This window comes from Galleria mellonella, unplaced genomic scaffold (genome assembly GCF_026898425.1).
Source record: "Galleria mellonella isolate WM207_F2 unplaced genomic scaffold, CSIRO_AGI_GalMel_v1 utg65, whole genome shotgun sequence".
NCBI lineage: Eukaryota > Metazoa > Arthropoda > Insecta > Lepidoptera > Pyralidae > Galleria > Galleria mellonella.
The window spans coordinates 581,408-609,034 of record NW_026442138.1 but is presented as its reverse complement, the minus strand read 5'-3'; the positions used below and the strand labels follow the sequence as shown (position 1 = coordinate 609,034).

Sequence of the window (27,627 nt, the reverse complement as noted above, 5' to 3'; positions counted from 1 at the left end):
TATTGTTTTAATAGTGAATTAGAAAACTTGCTTCAGCATTTGCTAATGATACTATTTTTTCCCCCACAATAGCATCCACATAAACAATGCGATTAATTAGAAAGAGAGCGGTGACTCTTTTTTAAATACTCATCTACCATCAATTAAATAAATAAATTTCTTACTGGTGCTTCACTGGCGTATACTGCCTGGACAAGCGAGACTACCATTTCAGTTTACCCAGTAAAAAAAAATTTGAAATCGATTATATCGATTAATAATCTTTCGCAATGAATATTGAGTAAATGTCAATCACTATAATATCTGTCCATTTTGTTTGGTTTTTATTTATTCAATTGAAATTTGTTTAGATTGGAATAGGTCTATTAATTACAAAACTTATTTTTACACTCGTACTTTTGAAAAGTCTATTTGTATTTAGACTTTCGGGCGTATTTTAAACATGGCGTTAACTAATGTGCTCTTGTTGAGTCAGATAGCAGGATATGTGATTGGTTTCATCCTGTCTCTTTGTATTATTGTACCGCTGAGTATGCATCAGGATGAATTTAGGTATGTAGCACGCCTATCTGTTGCATGAAAAAATATGTTTTTTTTTTAATGGATGATAATGGAAGGGTCATCATTGCTGAAAATGTGGGTGTAGAGTATCTGTGTATATGTATTCGTGAGAATTTTATCACACAACAATACATACTTGGGGGAAAAGGATTGTTAGTAATAGGGACTAGCCGCCCTATTGCTAGCAATATACCTTGTAAGTTCGACTTCCTCGTGGTTTCCCGTGGAAACTAACGTGATTAATTCCTTATGTTTTTACAATCATGGGTCAATTGATCTGTTTTCATCGTCACTTATCATTCCTCTCTGACTCACTGGCCCCACCAGTGTATACCGATAACGACTCCATGTGTGCTATTGGTACAAAGCCATTTTTTTTTTATTATATCAGCTATTAACCGTTTACGGCTGAATACGAGGTTTGTCCGGAAAGTACGTATAAAAGTTTTTTAAAAATTTTATTTTACAATTATTCAGGTAAATCAATTTTATCCCCTTCAAAGTACTCCCCCTGTGACATAATGCACTTGTGCCAACGCCGTTTCCACTGTGAGAAGGCTCCTTGAAAGTCCTCTGGTTGTAGGTTTCTCAGCTGCCCCGTCGTAGCTTTTTTTATCTCATTTATGTCCCCCAAATGCCGCCCCCGAAGTACCAATTTGGTTTTTGGGAACAAGAAGAAGTCACACGGGGCCAAATCCGGCGAATAGGGGGGGTGTTCGGTCACCGTAATGGAATTTTTACTCAAAAACTCACGGACAACAAGAGAGGTGTGGGCAGGGGCATTGTCGTGGTGAAGAATCCAACGCCCCTCTCGCGCCAATTCTGGACGAACTCGTGCCACACGAGCTTTGAGGCGTCTGAGCACATCGACGTAGAATTTTCCATCAACTGTCTGGCCTGGAGGGACGAATTCTTGATGGACAATCCCCCGAACATCGAACTCTTTCTCGGCCCTCTCTGAATCTTTTTAGCCACTTGTGGACGGTTGGTTCCTTCACAGCATCATCCCCATAAACTGTTCTGAGATCGGTAAAAATTTCACGGCCATTCTTGCCGAGTTTCGAGAGAAACTTGATTACGACGCGCTGCTCTTCAACGGAAGCGGGCTCCATGCCGACGGGGTTTCGTTAAGAGGTAACTTCACAGATGGCGTGACAAGCCAGTTCGCACCGCACGGCGGTCAGACCAGAACTGAAGCATTGTTAGGGACATAAGGAAGGGGTCCTGCGCTTACCTGGCCTCCCCACTCCTCTTTCTCGCATTCCAGAACACTTTTATACGAACTTTCCGGACAGACCTCGTATAGGCTTTTTCTATAGGGAGAGTGCTGACAGTAGTCACCACACTTGGCAAGCAGGTTACCATACCATTATCATCAATTAAAAAAATACATAAGTCTTTCTACTATTCTGGTTTTATATACAATTATGTTTTAGTGCAATTATTTCATTGAGGATATTGTTAAATGTAAAATAAAATTGTAAAATTCTATGGCTGTTGATAAGGAAAAAAATGTAAATAAATGTGTATTGTACTTTATTTTTATCATATTTCATGTACATTTATGTAACTGATAAAACTTATTATTATTATATGCCATACTTTACAAGACTGATTTTATAATATTAACTAATTTTTAGCCAATCTTCAAAGGGAATTTCTGAGCTTTGTTAAATGAAGTAGATAAATAAAAAAGTGAGATAAACCACAGTTAGAATAGTTTAGCTGTTTTTTCTTTATATATATATATATATATATATATATATATATATATATATATATATATATATAAAGAAAAAAAGATGCCTATAAATCAGTGCAGTTCTGTTATTAGAGTATGTTTGCAGCGGTCACTGCCTGTTGTTTTCAAGAGGAGACTGGCAGGAGGACGGCCAGCTGTTAGTGAAGTGGGCATCACGAGCGTACTGTGATTATATTATTGTAGTCGGAGTGCTCATGTTTATTATTTGCTTGGTGCAGATTTACAGGTAACTATTATCCCAAAGAGTCTCTTTTATATAGTTGTTTGTATCAATACTTCCATCTTTTCTATTTTTAAATACTAGTATATTAATTTGTTGTAATAAAATTGATTTTAAAATAGAAACTCATTTAAAAGACATCAATAATATAATGTAACTTAAAATATTTGTAGTTTAGTATTGCCGTAATTTTTTTTTATTTTGTTTGATACTGAGTATGTAATTTTGTAAAATTAAATGCTGTAAATACCTTTAATAGTCATATTGTATGATATTTAATGTTTATTTGTGTATGTTATAATGCAATATACTGTTGGTGTTTCTGTAAATAAATAAATATATATATATATATATATATATAATGTATAATAATAAAATATGCATACTTATGCACACTCTGGGAGGGGGGAAGGGATTGTTAGCAATTGAGTTTGCCAGCCCCATTGCTAGCAATATACCCACTTAGATCGACCTCCACATGGTTCCTCCTGGAAACCATCGTGAACAATTTATGTTGAATTCGTCAGGAGGGGCTAACTGACCTGCTTCAATCTCACTTAACATATCTCACTGGTGCCCCACCAGTGTATACCGATAATGCAAGCGGGTAACCATTCTATTATCACCCATTAAAAAAAAATTCAAACTTTCCTCTCTTGAGAGATGCAGTTGTAGATTTACATACACATTTATACATGTAAGAATCTTGTTACTCAAAATTATAGCCTATGTTTACAAATTTCCAGGTTATCAATGTTCATGTATAAGGGCTTGGACAGTTCCTTCCTCTCAGCGTTCATAGAGGCAGTCGGCTGCGTGATACTGTGTGGCCTCACAGTGGCCGCTGCTGTGATGGTCACCCTCGGCTTCATGACCTGGTGCCAGAACATTGTGGAGCGCTTCCCAAGGTATGTGCAGTGATCAAATCTCTCCCTATAAGATGAAATACAGCTAACTACTACATGAGCCATGCAAATTCATCTCTGTATATATAAATGCTAAAGTTTGTGAGGATGTATGTATGCTAGTAGTTGGAAATAAAAGCTTTTTTTGCTTTTTAAATATAATTTGTGATGACAAAAGAGGATTGTTTTGTTATTTCTGTAAATAAATTCTATTTTTATATCTATGAGCAGTTGTGCTTGCATGGCTGTGTTTCGGTTTGAAGGGTGGGATATGGCGTGAATTTACTGGGTACAGAGGAATAACATCTGAGTCCTCAGGAATGGCAATGTATGGGGGGTATCATGGACGAAACAGTATACTCTGTTATGTCCATGACACTGCTCATGTCTATAGGCGATGGTTACCACTTTCCATCAGGTGGACCGTCAGCTTGTTTGTCATTCTAAGTTGTATAAAAAAAAATAGAATAAAATGTTGATGTCAGATTTTCTGACCTTCCTGCTTGTAAATGACATTTTGCCAGACTTCTGCTCATTTTATGACGAATAACATGATGTTTCAGTTGCGAGGATGCAGCTGGTCAGAACATAGACAGCAAGGACAATATATCCACAAATGGATTCTATGTGGAAATAGGCACAGCACAGGTATACATATTTTTATAGCTATCTTGTTGATATATTTTTATGATACCTACCTATGATGTTTACACAGGCATCGTTTTATTGTTTTTATAATTCATCATTATTATCTTATCATCCGTTAACTGCTGAACATAGGCCTCCCCCATAAGGGGGGGGGGGGGGGAAGGGGGAGTTTGCCAGTAATTGAAATGCTTGGCAGGCGTTTTGCGAACCACAGTTACGCTTTGGTGATGTTTTAAAACGGATGCTGCTGCCCATCCCTGTACCGTTAAGCTCCCTTAGTCTATGCTAGGACCACATGGCAGTACTATAGATAAATAGATAGATACTCTTTATTGTTTCTTCCAAAAGATTATAATAGTAAACTTATTATAGACAACAAAAAATTACAAGAAATGATCACAGTGAGAAAACAATGGGCGACTTTATCGCTAAAAGCGATCTCTTCCAGGCAACTTTTGGATGGAGTGGGGTTCATATTACCCAGTAATAACACAGCTCAATCAATTGTTATGAAATTTGGTATATACATATAGTACTTGGGACAAAGAACATGGACTTTTTTTTTATTTTAATCTATTACGGTTCTCATAAAGATGTTGCAGGTTTAAAATATAATGTATAATTATAAGTATTTTAATAAACATATTTGTTTGCGAGCGCAGTTCGGCGCGTGGGGCGCGTTCGCGACGTGGGTGGGGCTGGCGGTGTTCTCGACGCTGAAGGTGTGCCGCTACCACCAGCTCGAGAACATCCAGGTGTCCATGTACCGCGAGCGGCAGCGGCTCGTCAACGAGGGCGACGCCGCGCCCGCGCTCGCCGCCGACGCCGACGCCGAGGGCCGCAGCACGCCGCCGCGACCCGCCTCGTAAGCCCACCCATGGTTTGTATTACAAGTATTTGCATTTTCAAAGAGCACGTTCTCTATTCACCAATTTTAAACCGGTTTAGATCGAACAGGTTAGTCCATTTAATTTTGTCACGTTTGTAATAGATTATTTTTGTGGGACAGTATTGAAAGTTCAAAATTAATTTTTGGGGTATGGCTGGGTAATGTAACAAGTGCTAATATAGAGACACTAGTTATGGCTCTTTCCCCATTTAAGTCTACAGTTTTGTAGAAAAATGTACTAATGTCTATAGACTCGTAAATTTCTACTGAAAAATTGGAGACATCAATTTCTGAATATGGGCACGTCATATACTCTAAGCCATGTGATAGATTTTAATAATTGAAACTAATTGATATGTCTGATTTAATTAGAAGTAAGAGTTTTCTATGCGACATGCTGATAGTATAATAGTACATTACTGCAGCGGCCACCAACTGAGGCATTGATGGAGCATGTGAGTCCATCAATGCCTAGTTGTGGCCAAGGCTTGTATAGTACTTTTCTCAAACAACGCGCGGACAACAAAACGAAAACAAAAACACAATTTTACTTTTCAAGTTCAATGACGAATAACGAACTATAATATTTTTCACGCGCCATAATGTTCCTTTGTTTTTTTTTTAATAAACAGCTTTCTATTTGCAAGACAGTTCGAAATTTAAATAAAACCTTTTATTAGTTACCTCCTTAGTAGCCATGTTTCAGAGTAAAAAGTCATTCCATTTTTAAATTACAGGACAGATATGTGTTTACATAGTAATTTATCTGGCCGCAAAACACGACAAATATGGATTTTCATATAACTTTTGCCGGCCGCTGCCCGCATGTATCTGGCCAGTACGGCAATTTTGATTTATCTCTAAGAAGATTGTCACAACAATTCTCACATTTCCAAGCATGTTTGAAAAAAAAATATTTCAGTATAAATTATCAAAAACTTATTTTACAATCGACTCTTTGACTGCCCTGCACATTCTAACTAAACATGACAATAACAAAATCACAACAACACACAATTATGTTTTCAAAGTTGAGTTATTGTTTTAAAAAATAAAATCTGTTATTTTCAGACATTGTAACCTGTGAATAAAAGTGAACTACATGCGAGGGGGCGCGTCAAGGCCCCAGAAGTGCGTCAAGAACTGATTGCGGAATGAATGTGATATTATTGTATTATATGTACTCATCTAGTTATAGCTTATCAATATTTAAATGCAACACCCATTTGTAAAACAACATTTCAAATTAATTTAACCTTTAAAAGCCTGATTTTTTAAATTAAATTAAAAAATATATAAGTGTATCCTTTACTGTGTTTACTAATGGGGAAAAATAGTAAAAAAATCAAAACAATATTTTTATATATTTATTTTGAAAAAAAAAAACATTTGGTATAATTTTTGACACTTTAGGCATTACGGTAATCAAAATATTTAAATTTATTTAACAATGAAACAATGCAAACCCCGGTATCAAATTTAAAACTTCAGGTATTTAAGGGTTAAGACACAGCATACACTGTAATTAAATGCAGACGGTTTAGAATGGCTGATATTTTCATATCAAACCATGTATAAAATATAAATACGTATTGCAAGAATCCGCGGAATATATTTCGTACCCAGTTTACTAGAAAAAAAAAATGTAGTATTTTAATCAACCAGTGATATTACTTGAAAATAAAATTTAATTTAGTAAAATATTTAAAAAAAGAACACCTCTACGCACGTCACGTCACGTCAGATTTGTAAAAAGAACGGCTTGATATCACTTGCATTTAATCACCGTGCGTGCTGAGTGAGCAAGATGAATTTATAACTTTATATTAATTCTATTGCTATTTTTTTATTTGTATGGACTAGGACCTACACATGTTTTAAGTATGTTTTGTTCCGAACTGAATATTTAATGCAAAAAAAAAAAAAAAAAAATAGAATATTTTAATAGTTAAAATTTGACCTTTTATGAAATGGTTAAGTAACTAAAAATCTACTTTCCTTCGGCATTGTAGAACGTTGGTGAAGTACTAGACGTAAATATATAGCAAGAGTTAACAATATATATATAAAAAAAAAGTAATTTAATATTTAAATGTATATTTGATCTCATAACTCAGCATTTTAGTACAACAAAATTATATCAATTGTCGGATGATAGCAGACCGTACAAAGTCGCTGTTGCCATTTGCAGTACACTCGTCAATGTATATGCTAAGTACATGTTGCCACATGTGATTACAGTACGCCGATAACTCTGTAGTGAAAGTTTTTCTTCTTATTTGGTAAACAATATTACTGATAAACAGGAAAATTTGTTTAATATTGGAGTAGTTTTCAGCAGAGCAAAGGGGGGGGGGGGGGAGAAGGTGTAACACTTGACTATATCATTATAGGATTGGCCATGTATAATCCACCGATGTAAATTTACTAGTCGGTTAATATTACACTCTCAGTGCGAGAAGGCTCAGACTTGAATTTGGAGGGTTTTTTTTTAATGGATGATAATGCAATGGTATGGCCCGCCTCCGCTAATGGTATACACTGGCAAGGCACCAGTGTCCACTTTGCTCTTTAAAAAATCGTCATGTCGTATAAGATGGCCCAGCATTTTGCCTCTTCTACCATACTACAACATGCAAAATATAACAACTCACTACAGGGTTGTCGACGTGTTAAAATTGTTACGTTTAAAGAGTTTATTGTTTTGTATTTGTATATACTTGAATTCCAATCAGAACTAGTATGATGTAATTATTATGTTATACATTTAATAAGAGGAAATAAAAGAAATATATGTACAACCAGTGGCTTATTTATTAACACCAAAGATATGATTTAGGGGAAAAATACAAAATAAAGTCTCATACAATTGAATGTTTGACAATGTTTGTACGGCGCTGTGCATTCGTACATAAATCAGTCTTTGAATGTGACATTGGGAATGACATACCGCATAATTTTCGTTCACATGAATCACAAGTATTTAATATTAGTATATAATAAATTGTAATAAAACAGTATTTGGTTCTAGTGACTAAAAAAATGAAGTTGACAATAAAATTATATATATATATACGACCTGCACGATAGACAATTTCACCTCTACAGACAGGACCGTTCGGTACATTTTCAGTTAGGGTGTAAAAATCCCCTACTAACAAACTTTAAAAATTTTTAACGGTGCGGAAAGAGAAGCCGGTTGCAATATTCTGAGTCTCAATCTCAAGTAGGCGTTTAAAATAAATAAAAATTTCAATGTCTGGCTACTGAGCAAGCAGAGATGCATTCCCAGATATTTAACACTTGTTACTTTTGGTAGTTTTTGTCCCTTCATTTGCACCGGTGTTGCATCTCCCTTTCTTAATGTGAATATAATGTGGTGGGATTTCTCTGTACTGCATTTTATTCGCCATTTATAACCAACTTGATCTAATTGTGCTTGAACTTTCTGTGATGCCACATGGGCGTCTGTGTCACTTGCCAAGCATGTTGTCATCAGCGTAAGTGCTATTGTTATATCGTTTGTCACAGGTAAGTCCGCCGTATATATAGAATATAGTACAGGTCCAAGAACGGACCCTTGCGGGCCCGACGCACATAAATTGTAGAATTTTGAATAAGCTTCACCAGATTTAACTTGGAATATTCTATCTGCAAGATAAGACTTCAAAATCATATAAAATGAATTAGGTAGTTGTGTTTTAAGTTTATATAACAACCCCTTGTGCCATACTTTGTCAAAAGCTTCTTTTATATCGAGGATTACAGCAGAGCAATAATCTATTTTTTCAAACGATTCTCTCACTTTTTGTATAACTCTATACATCTGTTCAATTTTTGAGTGTTTTTCTTTAAATACAAACCGATGATTAGGTATGATTTTGTTCTCATTTAGGACTGGTCTCAATCTATTAAGTAATATTTTTTCAAAGACTTGACATTGTAGGCAAGAGACTTATTGGTCTATATGATGTAACTTCATTGGGACTTTTTTCGGGTTTCCGAACCATGCACATCTGTGACACTTTCCAGAGCGCAGGATAGTAATACAATCTAAAGATAGCGTTAAATATCATAGTCAAGAATACCACAGCCTTTCTGGGCAGTTTTTTGAGCACTTCTCCTGTTATCAAGTTAGCCTGGTGCTTTTTTATTTTTTAGATAGCGCATATATCCCGCTGTTTCCCTAGGTGTGACACGTTTCAACATAGGAGAAAGTTGTTGATCACTATTCAAGAGCCTATCTATTTCTTCCTTAAATCCTATCATATCTGACTGGTTTGCAGTGAAGACTTCCCTTAAGTGTTCAGCAAATAATTGAACCTTTTCTCCATCTGTTTGGGCCCACGTATTAGCTTTTGTTTTAAGTGGTGGTATGTGTTGAATTGGTCTTTTAAAATTTTTCGTCACTTTCCACAATGAATAATTATCCTTTTTTGTGGAAGATAATCTTTTAAGCTTGTTATCCTTGTTATTGTTCACATGCAAATCAATCATCAACGTAAGTTCTTTCGCTGATCTATTATAGGCTTTTTTATCAAACATATTCCTATTTTGGTGCCACTTTTTACGTAGTCTTCTTTTTTCACAAATTTTTTCCCGTATCTCTACTGTTATATACGGTGCCTGATCTTTTTCCTCCAGGTCTAGGGATGAACGCCATGCTTCTTGTATTAGGTTGGTTATATAAAATGTCGCATCATCTAGTAAGCCGTTTATGTTCCATGTTGCTATTTTTAAATCCATTTTAGACATTCTTACTGATTAGCTTTGTGACAAGATTCATCAGTGAAGTCATGATTTCTAAGATACGGTCGACTTTTTCTGACTCTTTCAAGAATAGCTCTTCGATTCTATGTAAGGTGGTAGTTTCATGTGAATTTATTTTACTTGCGTTACCTTCACAGTCGGTACGGTTGTTTCTCTGTGACTTAGATAGAGTCATCTGTTCTTGTTTTTTGATCTTTTCGTGTGTTCACTTTAAAATTAGTTTCTATTTTATTTACTATCTCGCTGTATGCAGGTATTATTTTATTCTGGGTCTCTTTCATATAAACTTCTTCTTTTGGATCATGTTTCTTGTTTATTTTACGTAATGGTGGGTATTCCGATTTATTATTTGTTATGTCAATTAGTTTATTAGGATTTTGCGATCTCTTGAGTGTTTTTTTCATCTTTCTTGCTCTTATTTCTTTGTAAACTTGACATCCTTTGTAATTAACTGGATGTTGCCCTGAACAAAGCGCACGTAGAGCTGGAACATTTTTCCCGATATTCCAATATGTAGTTTTGAGAGGTCCGGCACATTTAACGCATCGAAAGGGTCTCATGTAATTGTTTTTACTATGACCGTACTGTTGAAATCTCATGCACTGTACTATATTGCTACTTTTTTTGGATCCTGTATTTGTATCCGCTGGTGATAGATATAGGTTATGTCTTTGAGTACGTAAGTGAGTATAAATATGTCAGTTCTATAGTCAAACGGACCTGTCCTTTTACAAAATATTGTAACATAAAAAATATTACGAGCATTGAAAGTAAACAAAAAAAAAAACATGTGATGGTTTCGTGTATTACAGCCAGGTTCACAATGCGACATCGCATCGAAAACGTGTTTTTTAATCTATTCTTAGCACAATTAATTATTGTTATTACCTGTTAACACTTAGTTACACATCGATGATTGAATCGATATCAGAAATACAATCATTTGCAATTCCAAAATAAAACCAATCAATTAATATGTTAGTAGTTGATTTTATTTTAGAATGAATTCGTTATATCCTATTTACTGTTACATAAAACATCAATAGAGTACAATTGAGATCAAAATTACATTTATTCGTAGTCCAAAATAAAAAAAAAAGTATTTATTTTATTAATGAATGTAATTTCCTATATACTATTACATTAAACATTTATTATTACATAAAATTTTAACGCAAAACAAAATCGTACTTGATTTATTATTACATTAAAGATTTACTATTAGACAGTGTGACTATTTGTGACAGATTGCTGCCATTTTGCCAAATTTCGCTCCTAAATTTTGTCTGTGGCAGATTCGTGCCAAACTCCGCGAAACTCGCGTGCCCGAAAAAGTAACTCTAGGCGCATGCGTCGCGTAGGCCAATCAGAGACCGCGCCGCGTCTCTCGCGCGCCAAAACGCTATCTCAATGATTAGGTTCACAGAGGGACATTTTTTAACATGGCTACCGCTGTTATTAGAATTTTGTAATAAAAAACAATTCAAAGCAGTGTGTACGTCATTCTAGAAGCCCATGAAACTAACCGAGTAAAAATTTTAACACATCTTTTTTAAAAATAAAAATGGCAGAAATCTGTCACAAATGGTCACACTGCTATTAGATGAATTTTCGATGACTAAATCAAGATGGAAACTACCGTTTGTAATCCAAAATTATATAAATCAATTAATCTACAATATTATTCTGTAGAAATTTGTATTGAAGTCACAGTAAATTTCGTTTTCAGTATCATTTAACTTAAATATTCACGTTATGTATTTTCTATATTCTACAAGTTTCGATTGTCAAGTGAAAGGAGTTTTGAAAACGAAAGTGAGTTTCTAAGGATGGTTAGTACATTTATACCAATTCAATACGATGTTACTTTTAAGAAACAGCATTGTGTTCCATTTTTATTTACAGAATATCAAATGCAAATCACTAGTAGATTTGTCAGTAAAATTCGCGTATTATTTTATAGAATGTTACTATTATTGTAAATTCTATGATTGTAATCGTAGTTTTACTGTTATATTAAGTATTAAACTTAGATTATATAGATAGGGCCTCGAGCTTTAAAAACGGGTCAACTTTTTGTCAGCTAATTATCAAAACGTTTTTATTACTATTGTTATACTTACAACGTATTTTGATGTGTCTATATTTAATTAAAACTAGTTATTACGCAATAAAATGGAGTAATAATTATAAAACGAAAAAAAAAAAAGAACTAATAAAGACATCACTTATAACTGGTATCTTCCATTTTAATCATGAATACAATTATAACTTTATTTTTTTAAATTCGCGCCATTTTTTAGTGTTGCAAGTATCCGAAAAAATCCCTACAATTAAATTAAAATTTTCGTAATGAGGTGGATTTTTTTTAATAACAATAAATTTATTTTTATTATTATTTGTATTTTGTGCTATTTTCTTACATAATATAATATATACGTATGTATGTACACAGAGATATTATTGAGTAATATGCAAACTATTTTATGTAAGTTTGCGACACTTAATTGTACAGTAAAGTCTTAAATTACATATTAATACATATTAATTATATATTAATACAGAGTTCTTAATACAAACAAACAAAACTATTTAATGTTATTCAAATTAAAGTACACTATTACGAGACAATTACTTGAATTATTAACAAAACAGCCACCATTCTCAAGTAATTTCAAAAAGAGAATTCGACTACATATACACACTGTATATGTAATACAGTGTGCATATGTAGACGAATTCATATCATTCATTCAGTCAGCTTGGCAAAGACTGAAACTGATTCTAACTGAACTATTCTGAATTCAAACATGGTCTGAATTTAGAATAATGGTTCTGAACTGAAAACCAATGCAATGAAAAATTCTTTTCCGAAAATTTCATACTTCTTTCTCTATTTTTTTTTTTTTTGTTATAATCGTGTAATTTTTTTTGTATATGTTTTGTTTTATTTCTTTTTTAAGTATGGACCAATATCTAATGTTATTTGTGCGTTGTAAATAATACAAATAAATTATCTATCTATTTATTTAATCTATGATGTTATGTCATAATATAAAGAAATAATATTTTATTGTGAAATATAATGAAATACAAACAGACAGCAACGTAATGTTATACACGTATTAGAATCTTACCGCCATGAGCTGAATCAGTTTGTCTACGCATTATTATAAATAAATAAATAAAGTTAAATGTTATAAAGTATTATTTATTCCTAATAATATTTTAAGTTAAGACCTTTACTTATTTATTTTAATCTAAAATAATAATTTCTAATCTGGTAACACTGTCGTGTACACAATCGTATGAAAAAGTTGACCCGCTTTTTTCGAAGCATCTGTGTGGAGATATTCTAAAATATTATTGTTTTAATTAATTTATTTAATGATGAAGAATACAATCGAAGGTAAGAGGGTGCTGTATTGACTTTGAATAAATAGTAAAAGATCTGAAGAGCGACGATAATGTAATTATTTACTATGGCACACAGTGTAACAAAGATATTTGTGTTCGGTGTGTCAGCAGGGAGCGACGACGTACAATGTACTTTACTTAATACGCAGGTATGAGTTTATTCACGTAAATAAATATTTCAATAGATTCACTCGTTCACGGTAAAATATTTACTTGCTGAGGAGTAACAGTACATTTTTATTTTATTACTTTATATGTAAGAAAAATACCACTCGCAAACAATTAAAGCAATAGACAAAAGGAAATAAATAACTTAAAACTAGAATTAGTCACAGCTTAGAGAAGGCGGCGGGGGCGGCGGCGGCGGCGGCGGCGGCGGCGGCGGCACGGCGGCGAGGTGCGCGTGCTTGCGGCGCAGGTGGTGGCGCAGGTAGCGCGGCTGCGCGAAGGTGGCGGCGCAGTGCGCGCAGGGCAGCGCGGCGGGCGCGTGCGTGCGCGCGTGGCGCAGCAGCTCGTAGCGCGCCGCGAAGCGCCGCGCGCAGCCCGGCGCGCCGCACGCGTGGCGCCGCGCCGCCGCGCCGCCGTGCCGCCGCGCGTGCCGCGCCAGCGCGCCGCGCCAGCGGAACGCGCGCCCGCACTCGCCGCACGCCCAGCGCCGCGCGCCGCCCGCCGCCGCCGCCGCCGCGTGCGTGCGCGCGTGCGCGTACAGCGCCGCGTTGGAGCGGAAGCGCTTGCCGCAGCGCGCGCACGCGAAGCGGCGCTCGCCCGTGTGCAGCGGCGCGTGCTGCGCCAGCGCGCCGCGCGTGCCGAACCGCCGCCCGCACTCGCCGCACTCGTGCTCGCGGCTGCCGCGGTGGAAGTACTTCATGTGGTAGAAGTAGCTCGACGACGCCGTGTACGTCTTCGAGCAGATCGGGCACGTGCGCACCTTCTTCGCGGGCGCGGGGGCCGGCGCCGCGGGCCGCGCGTCCTGCGAGTCCTCTATCGCCTCGAACACGGACTCGGGGAGAGGCTCGAACCGGTCCTCGGCGTCGCTGTGGTCCGAGAACTCGTCGACGCGCGCGTCGCCCGCGGCCCCGGGGCCGCGAGGCTCCGCCTCTCGTCGCTCGGCCAAGTCGTCCCGCTTCTCCTTCTGTCCCGGCGACGCGCTCCCGCTCCCGTTCAACTCTGAGCCCTCGATCTTGCCCCTCGTCGACACCTCCGCTTTCTTCTCCGCCCCGGCCCCCGTGTTGTAGATCTTCGAGTACTGTACCGCGTGCAGCGACATGTGCCTGATGAAATCCTTCCTGTCCACGTACGTGTCGCACTCTTCGCAGTGAAACAGTAGGTCCGAGTGCGCGGCCACGAGGTGCTCCTCGTAGACGGAGTCGGAGCACTGGGCGGGACAGTAGATGCACGGGCGGCGGGCGGCGGCGCCGGACCTGCAACAAGCGGCGCATTAGGGCGGCGGCGGCGCCAGGTGGCGGCGCTGGTGCGCCAGCAGCTGCGCGCGCAGGCGGAACACGCGGCCGCAGTGGCAGCGGTGCGCGCACTCGCCCGAGTGCACGCTCGCGTGCTCGCGCAGCGTGCTCTGCCGCTTGAACCGCGCGCCGCACTCGACGCACTGGTACTTGCACACGTCGTGGATCTTCCTGTGCATGCGCAGCGCCGCGCTCGACTTGGACGCCTTGCCGCACACGTCGCACACGAACTCCCTGGCCGCCGAGTGCGACCTCTCGTGGTCCTCGAGGTGGCTCCTGCGCGAGAAGGCGCGGCCGCAGAGTGCGCACGCGTGCGGCCGACGCTGCTGGTGCACGGCGCGCGTGTGCCGCGCCAGGTTGCCGCTCTCGTTGAAGCCGAGCCCGCAGCGGTGGCAGCGGTGCGGCCGCTCCTCGCGGTGGTTCCTGCGGTGCCGGCGCCACGACTCCACCGAGACGACCTTCCGGCACGTGCCGCACTCCGCGTATCGCTTGCCGTCCTCGCGCACGATCACCGCGACCGGCATCGCGTCGTCCTCCTCGGCGTCCTCGGCCGGCCGGTCCGCGGGCTCGTCCGCGGCGGCCTGCTCGACCTTAATTTCCGTATCCGACTCGATTGGTCGTACATCGTCTCGTCTGCAAAGGCAAATTCGTCGATGTACTAGATGCTAGGTTTTCGGGCGCAACCGAACACTGACTCGACCGTCACTATACTTAACACTTATACATGCAGCCACGATCGCGGGCGTCGAAACAAGCGGCTAATCGAACATCGACAAGGGCATAGAGTCCAGCTAGGGGCGTCACTGGTAGAGCGGTGGCGCGGGTGGCGCGGGTGGCACGGGCGGCGGCGGCGGCGGGTGCAGGCGCGCGGCGTGGTGGCGCAGCGCGCGGCGCTGGCGGAAGGCGGCGCCGCAGAGGCGGCAGGCGTGCGGGCGCGCGTCCTGGTGCGCCAGCAGGTGCGCGGCCAGCTCGTGGCGCGCGCGGTAGGCGCGGCCGCAGGCGCGGCAGGCGTGCGGCCGCTCGCCGCTGTGCCGCAGGCGGTGGCGCGCCAGGCCGGCCCGCAGGCGGAAGCGCGCGCCGCAGTCGGGACAGGCGTGCGGAAAGTGCGCGGCGTGCGTGTGGCGGTGCGCGTGCAGCGAGCCGCTCTGCGTGAACCGCTTGCCGCACTGCGCGCACGCGTACGGCCGCTCGCCCGTATGTGTGCGCACGTGCTGTTTCAGGTTCTGCGAGTTGGCGAAGTTCTTCGGGCAGTAGCGGCACGGGTGGCGCCGGACGCGTTCGTGTGTTTCGGTCACGTGGCGCTGCAGCCCGTTCGGTGTGCGGAACTGCTTGCCGCACACGTGGCACACGCACGGCCGCTCGCCGGTGTGGATGCGCTTGTGGAAAACGTACGTGTGCGGCGAGCTCAGGCGCTTGCCGCAGACCGGGCACGCGTAGTAGGTTTTGCCGTCGATCCTCGTGCGGGCCCGCGCGAGCTCGCGCCGCGTCTCGTCGTCCATTCTGTCCTTGCGCATGTTGCGCTCGGTGAGGTCGTCGAAGCGGTCGATGTCTAGATCGGCGGCGTCTGGCTCCCCGTCGGGTGCTTCGGAGTCGCTCGAGTCAGTGAAATCTGGATAGTTGCATTCCGTCGAACCGTGCTCAGCCACGAAGTGATCTCTAAAGTTGACTAGGGCACGGTAGAACTCGTTGTAGCGGTCGGTTTTTCTCGTCGCCGCTATGCTCGAAAGGGGCTCGTCGTCCTCGTCGAAGGACTGTCGGTCGTGATCCGAGTTGATTTCAAATTTTATATCGAGGGGGATCTCGCTAAATTCACTCATATATGGCTCAGTGTTCCTCGAGCCGCTGGCGAAATTACTCCAGCAGGCTTGCCACCTGCAACAAACAACCCCTGTTACTTCGTCTTCTTGTGTGTGCTTAAGTGGTAGTTGAGGTGACTCCTCTTTCTGAACTTCTTCTGGCAGAGGTGACACTCGTATTTTCTTACATTTAAGTGAATTTCCATGTGACGATCTAATGTATTTTTGGCCCGAAAAGATTTCTTACAAACAGTACAGCTGTATGGTTTATCTCCTGTGTGAATTCGGCTGTGAACGTCGCGGGCCAAGCGCGTCGGGAACGCCTCTCCACAACCGGAGCAAACGAAGTTCAATATGCCGTCGTGTACCTGTTTTTTATGGTTCTTTAAATTCCACTGGTTACTGTAACTCTTGTCACATCTGTCGCACTGAAAGGTGGTGTTCTTTTTATCCGAATGACTTTTCATGTGAACAAACATATTATATTTATTGGAAAATGTTTTATTGCATTCTGGGCATACGGCGGGAATAAATTTTTGATTCCTTGAACTTTGTTCAAATCTGATTTTGTTGCTGGCCCTTTGATCGCTGTGGTGCTCGTTGACGTGTAGCTGTAGAGCGTCAATGTCCTCAGCACTATAAGCGCAACTTCGACACTTGTGCACCCTGAACTCATCTGGGGCGCGGCTCACGTGCTTCTCTTGTAAATGTGTTACGAACGATTTCTTATTGTTATACGTTACGTCGCAACATACGACCGCGTTGTCTATACAGACTTCTACGTGCCGGTTCAGGTGAAAGATCAGCCGAGTCGGGGACGAGAAAGCGTTATCGCAAAAAGGACAATAGAAGCTCGGCAATTTATTTTCGGTCACTTCTCTCGCGTCTGATTCCATATCTCTGTCGGAATCTTCCGAAACTAGTACTTCTACGAATGTAATATTATCTCTAATGAATTTCTCTACGGACTGAATATCTTTGACATCGCCACCATGTGCTGTCAGCAGGTGTTCTGTCAAGCTGAGTACGCTAGTCGCCGACGGATGGTCAGTGCACAGCTGGCAAACGCACTCCATGTCCAAGTCCTCATCCACATTGGCGGGGTTAAGATAATTGACCATAACAGATTTCACGTGTTCGTAAAATAATAGCGAGGTGTGTGATCTGAAATTGTACATATTACTGTTTTTGACGAAACTGCCCGCTTATACTAACAAACTTTCTATACAGAACATTAAAATAAGGTTACATGTTAGTTAAAATTATTTAAGCTATTTATTTATACTACTGTAAATGATAAACAAGCAGATTTCCCATCAAAAAATATACGATCAGCGAGAGAGCAACTGAGTAAGCATTTTTTTCATTCATAGTCAGTTTGAATACCTATTGTATGGATAAGAAGGCTATATTTTAATCAAATATTTACATTTAATTTTTACTTTTTATTTTATCCATCATTATTTTTTTGTTCGTGTTTTTTTTTTGTAATGCCTATTTTTGTTGCTTTGTGTGCAGTGCCTTTTATCTAAATTGTTGCTATAAAATATAAACCTATTAGTGGCTTGGTCTGTGATCCTAAACTGTATCTATAGGGCACTAGTGTAGCCCTGGTTTGCTGTGATAAATAAATAAATAATACGATGGTAGATGGTAATCGTCGTCTATAGACGTGAACAACTCCGCAGCACCAGCACTCTCTTCTTTACATACGTTGCCACTTTGTAATGGTTTTTTTATGAAATTACATCAATCACTTACGCTACAGTTACCAGACGTAACTGTCGCTTATGCAAGTTGCATTAATTTTGATTTATCATTAATATTTAAATCTGTAATGTTCTTATATGAAGTACTTGCAGCATAAATATTAACACAGTTTCATCGTTAATAACTACAGCCAATTTGTAACCAAACCTACTATGATTTTTTCCGAAATTTAGGAACCGAACGATACATAAACCAGATGTTACAATAATGAAAGAAGTGCTGCCAAAATAGTAGAATTTTGATTTGGTACGTAATGACCATAAACCAGCTAGTTGTTGGAATAATGAAAGAAGTGCTGCCAAAATAGTAGAATTTTGATTTGGTACGTAATGACCATAAACCAGCTAGTTGTTGGAATAATGAAAGAAGTGCTGCCAAAATAGTAGAATTTTGATTTGGTACGTAATGACCATAAACCAGCTAGTTGTTGGAATAATGAAAGAAGTGCTGCCAAAATAGTAGAATTTTGATTTGGTACGTAATGACCATAAACCAGCTAGTTGTTGGAATAATGAAAGAAGTGCTGCCAAAATAGTAGAATTTTGATTTAGTACGTAATGACCATAGACCAGCTAGATATTGGAATAATGAAAGAAGTGCTGTCAAAATATAGAATTTTGGTTTGGTACGTAATGACCATAAACCAGCTAGTTGTTGGAATAATGAAAGAAGTGCTGCCAAAATAGTAGAATTTTGATTTGGTACGTAATGACCATAAACCAGCTAGTTGTTGGAATAATGAAAGAAGTGCTGCCAAAATAGTAGAATTTTGATTTAGTACGTAATGACCATAGACCAGCTAGATATTGGAATAATGAAAGAAGTGCTGTCAAAATATAGAATTTTGGTTTGGTACGTAATGACCATAAACCAGCTAGTTGTTGGAATAATGAAAGAAGTGCTGCCAAAATAGTAGAATTTTGATTTGGTACGTAATGACCATAAACCAGCTAGTTGTTGGAATAATGAAAGAAGTGCTGCCAAAATAGTAGAATTTTGATTTGGTACGTAATGACCATAAACCAGCTAGTTGTTGGAATAATGAAAGAAGTGCTGCCAAAATAGTAGAATTTTGATTTGGTACGTAATGACCATAAACCAGCTAGTTGTTGGAATAATGAAAGAAGTGCTGCCAAAATAGTAGAATTTTGATTTAGTACGTAATGACCATAGACCAGCTAGATATTGGAATAATGAAAGAAGTGCTGTCAAAATATAGAATTTTGGTTTGGTACGTAATGACCATAAACCAGCTAGTTGTTGGAATAATGAAAGAAGTGCTGTCAAAATATAGAATTTTGGTTTAGTACGTAATGACCATAGACCAGCTAGTTGTTGGAATAATGAAAGAAGTGCTGTCAAAATATAGAATTTTGGTTTAGTACGTAATGACCATAAACCAGCTAGTTGTTGGAATAATAAGTGCTGTCAAAATAGTAGAATTTTGGTTTGGTACGTAATGAAAAAATAATTGTTTAGCGAAACAGTTGCGAATTTGAATTGGATAATGAACATTTTATGGTTTATAAGTCTGAAAGTTAGTGTTTCATTTTATTGTACGGACGAAGTTCAGGGCCGAAATTTGAAAATTAATTTTCATGATAAAGCTACAATGGGCAACCTTAGACTTCAAAATTTATTAATAAAAATATTATAATATCTTGCTCTTTCCCGTAGCTCCGCACACACGGGATATCTCCCGTTCCCTTTGCCTATATCTTATAAAAACCCAGTACAAAGTTGAATATTTTTTTTAACAATTGCAGATGTTTTGGCTGTGCCAATACCAATATTGGTATGTCAGTAAAGTAATTCGATTTCTATGTAATATATATTTATAATAATAATATACATATATGTATACATAATGTATTTTATAACCTAAAAATATGTAATAACATTGTGATATTAAATATCAAACATGGTTCTATTGTAGCCTGAACATTTAAAAACTCTTGCATACAAAATATGATTAAATATTGTCGTAAACGTAATTATTATATGGAACTGTCATTAACAATATCACATACATATATACAATACTTGCCACGTAATAGAGCACGCAATACTGTTACAATATTACTGTAACTTCGCAAAATTTACACGGTACAGAGGTATAACACCTGAGTCCTCAGGAATAACAACGCATAGGGGGTATCATGAACGAAACAGTATACTCTGTTATATCCATGGTACTGCTCATGTCTGTAGGCGACCGTTACCACTTTCCATCAGGTGGGCCGTCAGCTTGTTTGCCATTCTAAGTTGAATAAAAAAAAAACATTTTTTAGTACCACAACAGTAAAATTATATATTCTAATTTTGCAATTATTAAAGGGAATCGCAAATCCAATCAAGAAATCCGATTTGTCTTGTAAGTCAGGTATTATCCTCTGATTTAGAGATTTATTTTGAATATTTACTAAGCATTCCATGTAACAATTATATAAATATGTTTATTTTTTTATTCTACAGTATTATTATTGTATTTACTAGGTAATATCCATTACTTAGAGAAATAACTACATGGGGACAGATAAACAAAAAACTAGGTTAAAGATATGGCCTGGAAGAGAATGCATGAATTAGTTGCACCGACAAGAGCAAATTCCTAAGTAAGAAAGAAGCAAAGATTCATTGCCTATGAATATGAACAGCACCATGGATATAACAGCATATGCAGTGACACACTTTACGCTCATGCATTATCATTCCGGAGGAGTGAGGATCATGGTGTCATGTCTCTCTGGTGTTAAAGCTTGCACTGGCCATCTTACCATACTGTCAAAGAAACAAACACTACTACCAGTAACTATTTATATATGGTCCCGTATCTCAAAAAGAACAGACAGACAGATAACTAAGTGATCCTATAAGGGTTCCAGTCTGTTCAACACTTTATCTTAGAAACATTTTTTTTTTTATACAACTTAGAATGGCAAACAAGCTGACGGCCCACCTGATGGAAAGTGGTAATCGTCGCCTATAGACAAGAGCAGTACCATGGACATAACAAAGTATACTGTTTCGCCCATGATACCCCCCATGCGTTGCCATTCCTGAGGACTCAGATGTTATTCCTCTGTACCCTGTAAATTCACGCCATATTTTGAAGGGTGGGTCAAACCGAAACACAGCCATGCAAACACAACTGCTTCACGGTAGAAACACTAATGGGACAGAGGTACCCAAGCAATCCACTTTTGTACAAAGTCTCCCTCTGGTAAATGTGATGGTATCAAGCTGATATTAATATAATCAAATACTCTGCAATTCCATGAAGCTGTCAGCTGTTTTTTTTTTTTATAAATTTTAACCCAATACAAACAAAAGACTTATAGCGTATATTTTGACATTTGAAACGCAATCAAAGTCTACGTATAGGGTACTACTTCCCATTGAAGTAGAATCAGGAAATTTGGCAAGAAGCAATGTTGTACAGCACAAGTAAAGGGGGAAATCGGAAAACCGTAAACTATTTATTTTACTATAATTTATATATATATATATATATATATATATATATATATATATATATATATATATATATATATATATATATATATATATATATTGTTCAAAATTAACCTTTTTATATACTTTGACAATTGTAGTTTTTTATAAAAAAGAAAATTGATAAAACAATTGAAATAGAACGAAAAATACATAATATACTTCAAGTCAACAGACGGTAAATTTTATTTTACAATTAATATAAATAATAAATAATATCTATATACAACAAGAACCAGCATATTTTACAAACATATATATATTAAACAAGTCCGACTTGTACTTGGTCGGTTTTATTGTAAATGTTTCAAAAAGAAAAAAAAATTAAAGGACATATTGTAATTTTCACAGTATTACGATAATACAAGTGCCGATATCGGGATATTGCCAATATACTGCGGTATTGCATGCTCTGGCCATTGCTAAACTAGGTGCTGTGACGTTACAGAAGCGAACCATTCCAATAACAAACTTTGCATTTCATCTAAACTCGATAAACATTTTTTTATAAACATATATTTAGCCGAATTGACACGCAAAATACATGCAAGTGGCGACATCTATTTGATACATATCTGTAATTGTCTTATTAAATTTAATAATAACCGTTTTACTGTTTTAAATTACTACATTTACTGCGACTAGAACTGCCGTAATAAGTAATCTTTTATTGTTGCTCTCTTTATGATGTGAAAGTGTTTTTTTTTAATGGGTGATAATGGAACGGTAACCCCGCCTGCGTTATCGGTATACACTGGCGGGGCACCAGTGAAGGATGATAGGTGAGGATGAAGCAGGTCAGTTAGCCCATTGTGACGAATTCAACAAGAATTGTTCACGATGGTTTCCAACGGGAACCACGTGAAGGTCGACCTGATAGTGTATTGCTAGCAATAGGGTTTCATTAGACCCCATTACTAACAATCCCTTCCCCCCAATGTGAGAGTGTTACATATCTTTTTTTATATAATATACAATTGAATATAAATTATATACTCACTTGGTCTCTGGTTGATTCTTTTCTACATTTTCATTTGTTTGACTGGGCTCCACATCAGTATTCTGTAAGAGAAAAAAAGTTTACATAAATAATAATAATAATACAAGCCTTTATTAAAAAAGTAACATAATAAACAATTCAATGTAATTAATATTCAATCAGTAACTGTTCTGTCACGCCTCTCTTGTCCAAAGACAAAGGCCTCCTCCAGAGTCTTCCATTCTATTCTGTATTTGGCTATCCTTGTACGAGTGGCGGTCTTCCACCGTGCGTTTTTCAAGGCACTTTCTTCCACGCACAACCATTCTTTGGAATCAACTTCCAGCAGCAGTATTTCCGAACCGATACGACAACATAACCTTCAAGAAAAGAGTATATTCCTTTTTAAAAGGCCGGCAGCACACCTGCAATGCCGCTGGTGTTGTGGGTGATCATGGGCGGCGGTAGTCACTTACCATCAGGTGAGCCGCATGCTCGTTTGCCCCCTGTGTTGTAAAAAAAAAAAAAAAGTGCACCTGCTACTGCTTTTATATCTGTAAACCATCGTGTCAATGGTCTTCCCTGTCTTCTTTGGCCTATTCTAGGGTACCAGTCTGTTACAGTCGTTGTCCATTTTTGTGTTTTTAAGAGAAAAAAAGTTTACATAAAGTGTTGTAAGTATCTACAATATACTAAAGTGAGGTGTAGGAGGTGGAGTCAATTCTGGATAACCATGATTGTTGACCAAACGCAAGTAAATGTCTATACTTATGTGAATAATTTATTTTTAAGAAGATTAAAGGCTAGTGTTCGAGCAAGCAACATAAACGATGGTGCATTTACTCATTCATATTCATACAAGAAATATCTTGTGTCAACATCAGCGGGCAAATGGTCATCTAAAATAATGTGTGTGTAGTCAATTATCATTAAGTCATTAGCAATAGTTTTGTAGGAAATCAAATACAATATTTGTATATTTTCAATAACGTATTTTGGTATCAGTATACGCCAAACGTTGGTCCTTCGTGCCGGATATGTAGTATTTTATTTTGAAAATGAGTCGTCATCATATAAGTTATTAACTGTCTGCTGCTGAACAATGGCTTTTTTCCCTAAGGGGTGTTTTGCCAGTAGTTGTTACGCTCGGAAACTGCAGTTTACCAGAGTTAGACTTTGTACAAAAATCTATTGCTTGGATACCTCTGTCCCATTCGTGTTTCTACCGTGAAGCAGTTGTGTTTGCATGGCTGTGTTTCGGTTTGAAGGGTGGGATATGGCGTGAATTTACAGGGTACAGAGGAATAATACCTGATTCCTCAAGAATGGCAACGCATGGGGGGTATCATGGGCGAAACAGTATACTCTGTTATGTTCATGGTACTGCTCATGTCTATAGGCGACGGTTACCACTTTACATCAGGTGGGCCGTCAGCTTGTTTGCCATTCTAAGTTGTATAAAAAAAAAGTTAAGCTTTGGTGATGTTTGAAGAGGAACAGTGCTGCTCATCCCTCGACTATTCAGTTCCCTTAGTCGCCTCTTATGCCACCCACGGGAAAGGAAGGGGTAGCCCATTCTATGCCAGGACTACATGACAATTGTTTTGACAATCAGTAATATTTCATTATTCTGAAGAGAAATTATTTATTGAAAATTACTGAATTTAGATTTTTTGTTTGCATTAAACACATAGTTTTATTAGATATTAAATTGTGTATGATTTGAGCTACAGCTTTCTTTAAAATATCGGTATGCAAAAATTATTAAAACAAACAACAGGGAATAAGCTTTACTGATAAACCCTGCAAGCGTTTTTCAAGGCACTTTCTTCCATACACAACCACTTTTTGGAATTAACAGCAGTATTTCTGAACCAATACGGGATCATAACCTTCAAGAAAAGAGTATATTCCTTTTTAAAAGGCTGGCATACACCTGTAATGCCTTTGGCAGCAGTAGTCACCAATTTTTTTTTGATGAATGATAATGGAATGGTAACCCCGCCTGCGCTATCGGTATACACTGGCAGGACACCAGTGAGAGATAATTGATGAGGATGAAAAGGCAGGTCAGTTAGCTCATCGTGACGAATTCAACGATAAATTAGTCACAGTGGTTTCCAGGGGGAACCGCATGGAGGTCTACCTGATAAGGTATATTGATAGCGATGGAGACTAAACTCTCCATTACTAACAAACCTTTGTCCCCAGCCATTTACCATTAGGTGAGCCGCATGCTAGTTTGCCCCCTGTGTTGTAATAAAGTTCCGAGGTGTGGTGCTGACGACTCACCTGTTGCACGGCGAGCGGCGGCGGCGGCGGCGGCGGAGGCGCACGGCGCGGCAGGTGCGGCAGGCGCGCCCGCAGCGCGGTCTCCGCGTGGCGGCTGCACTGCGCCAGCTCGTGGCACGCCAGCAGCGTGCTGGCGCACTGGTAGCACACCACCACCGGCAGCTCATCTTCTTCTGATACCTGTTCCCAATAAAAAGTGCAAAACTACTTATAATTTCTACCTGACAATAGTACATGTAACAGTCATTGATGTTTTTTTTTAATGAATCACCCCATAATGAAACAATAACTGCCGTCTGCGCTAATGGTATACGCTGGCGAGGCACTAGTGACAGGTGATAGGTGAAAGAACTGTTAGCCTATCGTGATGAATTCGACTAGAATTAACCATGATAGTTTTTAGGAGGAACCATGTGAAGGTCAACCTGATAGGGTGATAGTAATAGGGAAATTAGACCCAATTACTAACAATCCCTTTCCTCCCAGTCACTGATGTTAATAATGTAGTTTATGAACATTTCAACTATAGTTATTGTTGAAATGAAATGAAATGAAATATTTATTTGCTTTAAACCCACATTTGACATTATAAGGGCCATGTGACAAAACTTTTTGGCATCTGTTTAATTGCCTTAAAATTGTAGGCGTGCAAATCTAATTTATTCCTTAAATAAGGATACAAATTTAATTTAGACATTATTATGATCATAGAATAATAAAAAAAAGAAAAAAAAAAAACAATGCTCAAACAATTATCAAATCAAATCAATAAATGTAAGTACATATTCAATATCGTCAAATAAAATTAACAATTACATTATTATTATTAATTATTATTATTATGTTACTATATTTATTCTTTATTGCACAATAAAAATTTGTACATGTGGTGAGCACAATGTCACATGATATTCTTTACCAGCTAAATATCTAAGTTCTTTAATAAATACTAACCTTTATGGGTAAATATTTGTGTATTTTCTCTGCCAAGTTGTTTTGTAACCCTTCGCCTTGGAAAATGGGTATCACAAATTCTGTAATAGTGGCGCATGTTCTGCAAACTGTTGAGAAGTCTAAAACATCTGAAAACAAAGAAAGATATATTTTTATATTTAATTTAATACTAATGTTACTAATTTCTTTATAATACAATTATACATTTTTTTTTATTAAAGAGAACAGATGAGTAGAGTACATTTTGAAATATTGGGAGCTTGCAGGTTGTCTGTAAGAGATTGCTTTTAGCGATAAGGCCGCCTTGTGTATATGCACATTCTGTATAAATACTCCTTGTATACATCTCTACTGTGCGCAATAAGGAGTTTATTACTATTATTTAAATTTTTAGAAAATTCACATCTCCCCTCTTAAGGAGAGGAGATGGCCACTAATCCCCAGCAAAAGCACAGTCGGCCAGGGTTCAAGGCCCCAGGGAGAGAAACTGGCGTACAATGCGGACAGAATCTAAGAGCACCGCTTTCTGCATCTTTCCCGGGAGTGAGCCGCCTCGGAATCCCAACTGTCTGAGATGTTGTTCCAGACTGGTTGGGATAAGACTGTTCACCGACATAACGATTGGAATGATTTCAGTGATTATTATTATTATAATCGTAGTAAGTATTTCTTTCATAAAATGTGTCATATAATGTTTCACAGTGTTACAGGACTGTAGCTAGACCACTAAGTGACTTAATTATTACTTCTGCCCTAACAAAAAGTTCTTTTGTCCTACTTGAAACTTGGGTCTATCTACAGCACTGGTATGTATCTAAGACCTTGTAAGTTTTAAGGCATAATTAGGAAGATATATATATAATATATAGAAGCTTAAAAATAAATAATTATTAAAAAAGGGGGGAAAGGGATATATATATATATATATATATATATATATATATATATATATATATATGATATTTAGAATGTAAGTATATAAGTTACTTTGAATATAGATAAGCATATTTATTATTTCTTAATAGAAACAACTATGGTGTTTCCTCTTCGTAATGTACGCACACTGCCCGCTGGTAATTAATGCTCCTTTCCACTCAGGGTTTGCAGGAAGAAAACTCTTATAGAGTTAAGCTCGACTGTTGTACATCTTTATTTAATATATTTTTTTAATGTAATAATTGTGTACAATAAAATATAAAACAAATGAGGCATTAATATATATCTGTAATAAATTATATGACTCTGTGAAAGATGATAAAAGCAGTATTTAATTGTGTTAAAGTAATTTATTGTTATAGTTTACAAGCTCACATACCTTCTAAATTAACTTGCGTCGCGGGAGTTTCCTTCTGTGTGGTTGCCAGCGGTACATTTTCCGACGAATTTAGTACAAATATTTGTTCAGGCTCGTTATCCATTATTCTTCTTGTTTAAAAAATTCAAAATAAAATAAGAATAGAAGCGAATTATACAAGTAAATAGTCAAATAGATATGTTGTTATGTTCACAGATTATTATGCGGAGAGATACTGCACACAGAGTAGGTATTATACAAATTTAGGCATGAAATTATTGCTACATTTAATTCATTCATAATGAATTTATTGTATTGAATTTATTGTAGTGAAATTATTATTTTTATTCACATTTACATCATTAGTTACAAATCGTAATAATGATTTCCGTTTGGA

General features: G+C 38.3%; 2 protein-coding genes across 4 annotated transcripts; one reads left to right on the top strand and one right to left on the bottom strand.

Moving 5' to 3' along the window:
* Positions 1-289: 289 nt before the first annotated feature.
* Positions 290-7,786, top strand: LOC113516306 (transmembrane protein 179). The gene is made up of 6 exons (XM_026900754.3): positions 290-552; positions 2,409-2,549; positions 3,290-3,451; positions 4,012-4,096; positions 4,759-4,976; positions 6,057-7,786. The coding sequence occupies exons 1-5, from the start codon at positions 443-445 to the stop codon at positions 4,963-4,965; spliced, it is 705 nt and encodes a 234-aa protein (XP_026756555.1). The 5' UTR covers positions 290-442; the 3' UTR covers positions 4,966-4,976; positions 6,057-7,786.
* Positions 6,362-27,627, bottom strand: LOC113511527 (zinc finger protein 271-like). 3 transcript variants are annotated; one of them, XM_052900557.1, is made up of 5 exons: positions 27,252-27,620; positions 25,937-26,064; positions 24,983-25,162; positions 22,712-22,773; positions 6,362-14,593 (listed from the first exon to the last, which is right to left on the bottom strand). In XM_052900557.1, the coding sequence occupies exons 1-5, from the start codon at positions 27,352-27,354 to the stop codon at positions 13,498-13,500; spliced, it is 1,569 nt and encodes a 522-aa protein (XP_052756517.1). In that variant the 5' UTR covers positions 27,355-27,620; the 3' UTR covers positions 6,362-13,497. The 3 variants fall into 3 exon arrangements, with proteins under 3 accessions (XP_052756517.1, XP_052756518.1, XP_052756519.1); XM_052900558.1 differs by lacking the exon at positions 6,362-14,593 and adding an exon at positions 15,417-16,504 and having other exon boundaries at positions 27,252-27,627; XM_052900559.1 differs by lacking the exon at positions 6,362-14,593 and adding an exon at positions 16,378-17,592 and having other exon boundaries at positions 27,252-27,626.

Coding starts and splice junctions, on each gene's coding strand:
- LOC113516306 (XM_026900754.3), top strand. CDS start 443: ATGGCGTTAACTAATGTGCTCTTGTTGAGTCAGATAGCAGGATATGTG. Junction 553..2,408: donor ATGCATCAGGATGAATTTAG/GTATGTAGCACG, acceptor GTATGTTTGCAG/CGGTCACTGCCTGTTGTTTT. Junction 4,097..4,758: donor TGGAAATAGGCACAGCACAG/GTATACATATTT, acceptor TTGCGAGCGCAG/TTCGGCGCGTGGGGCGCGTT.
- LOC113511527 (XM_052900557.1), bottom strand. CDS start 27,354: ATGGATAACGAGCCTGAACAAATATTTGTACTAAATTCGTCGGAAAAT. Junction 26,065..27,251: donor GACGCAAGTTAATTTAGAAG/GTATGTGAGCTT, acceptor CTTTGTTTTCAG/ATGTTTTAGACTTCTCAACA. Junction 22,774..24,982: donor CGCCGCTCGCCGTGCAACAG/GTGAGTCGTCAG, acceptor TTTCTCTTACAG/AATACTGATGTGGAGCCCAG.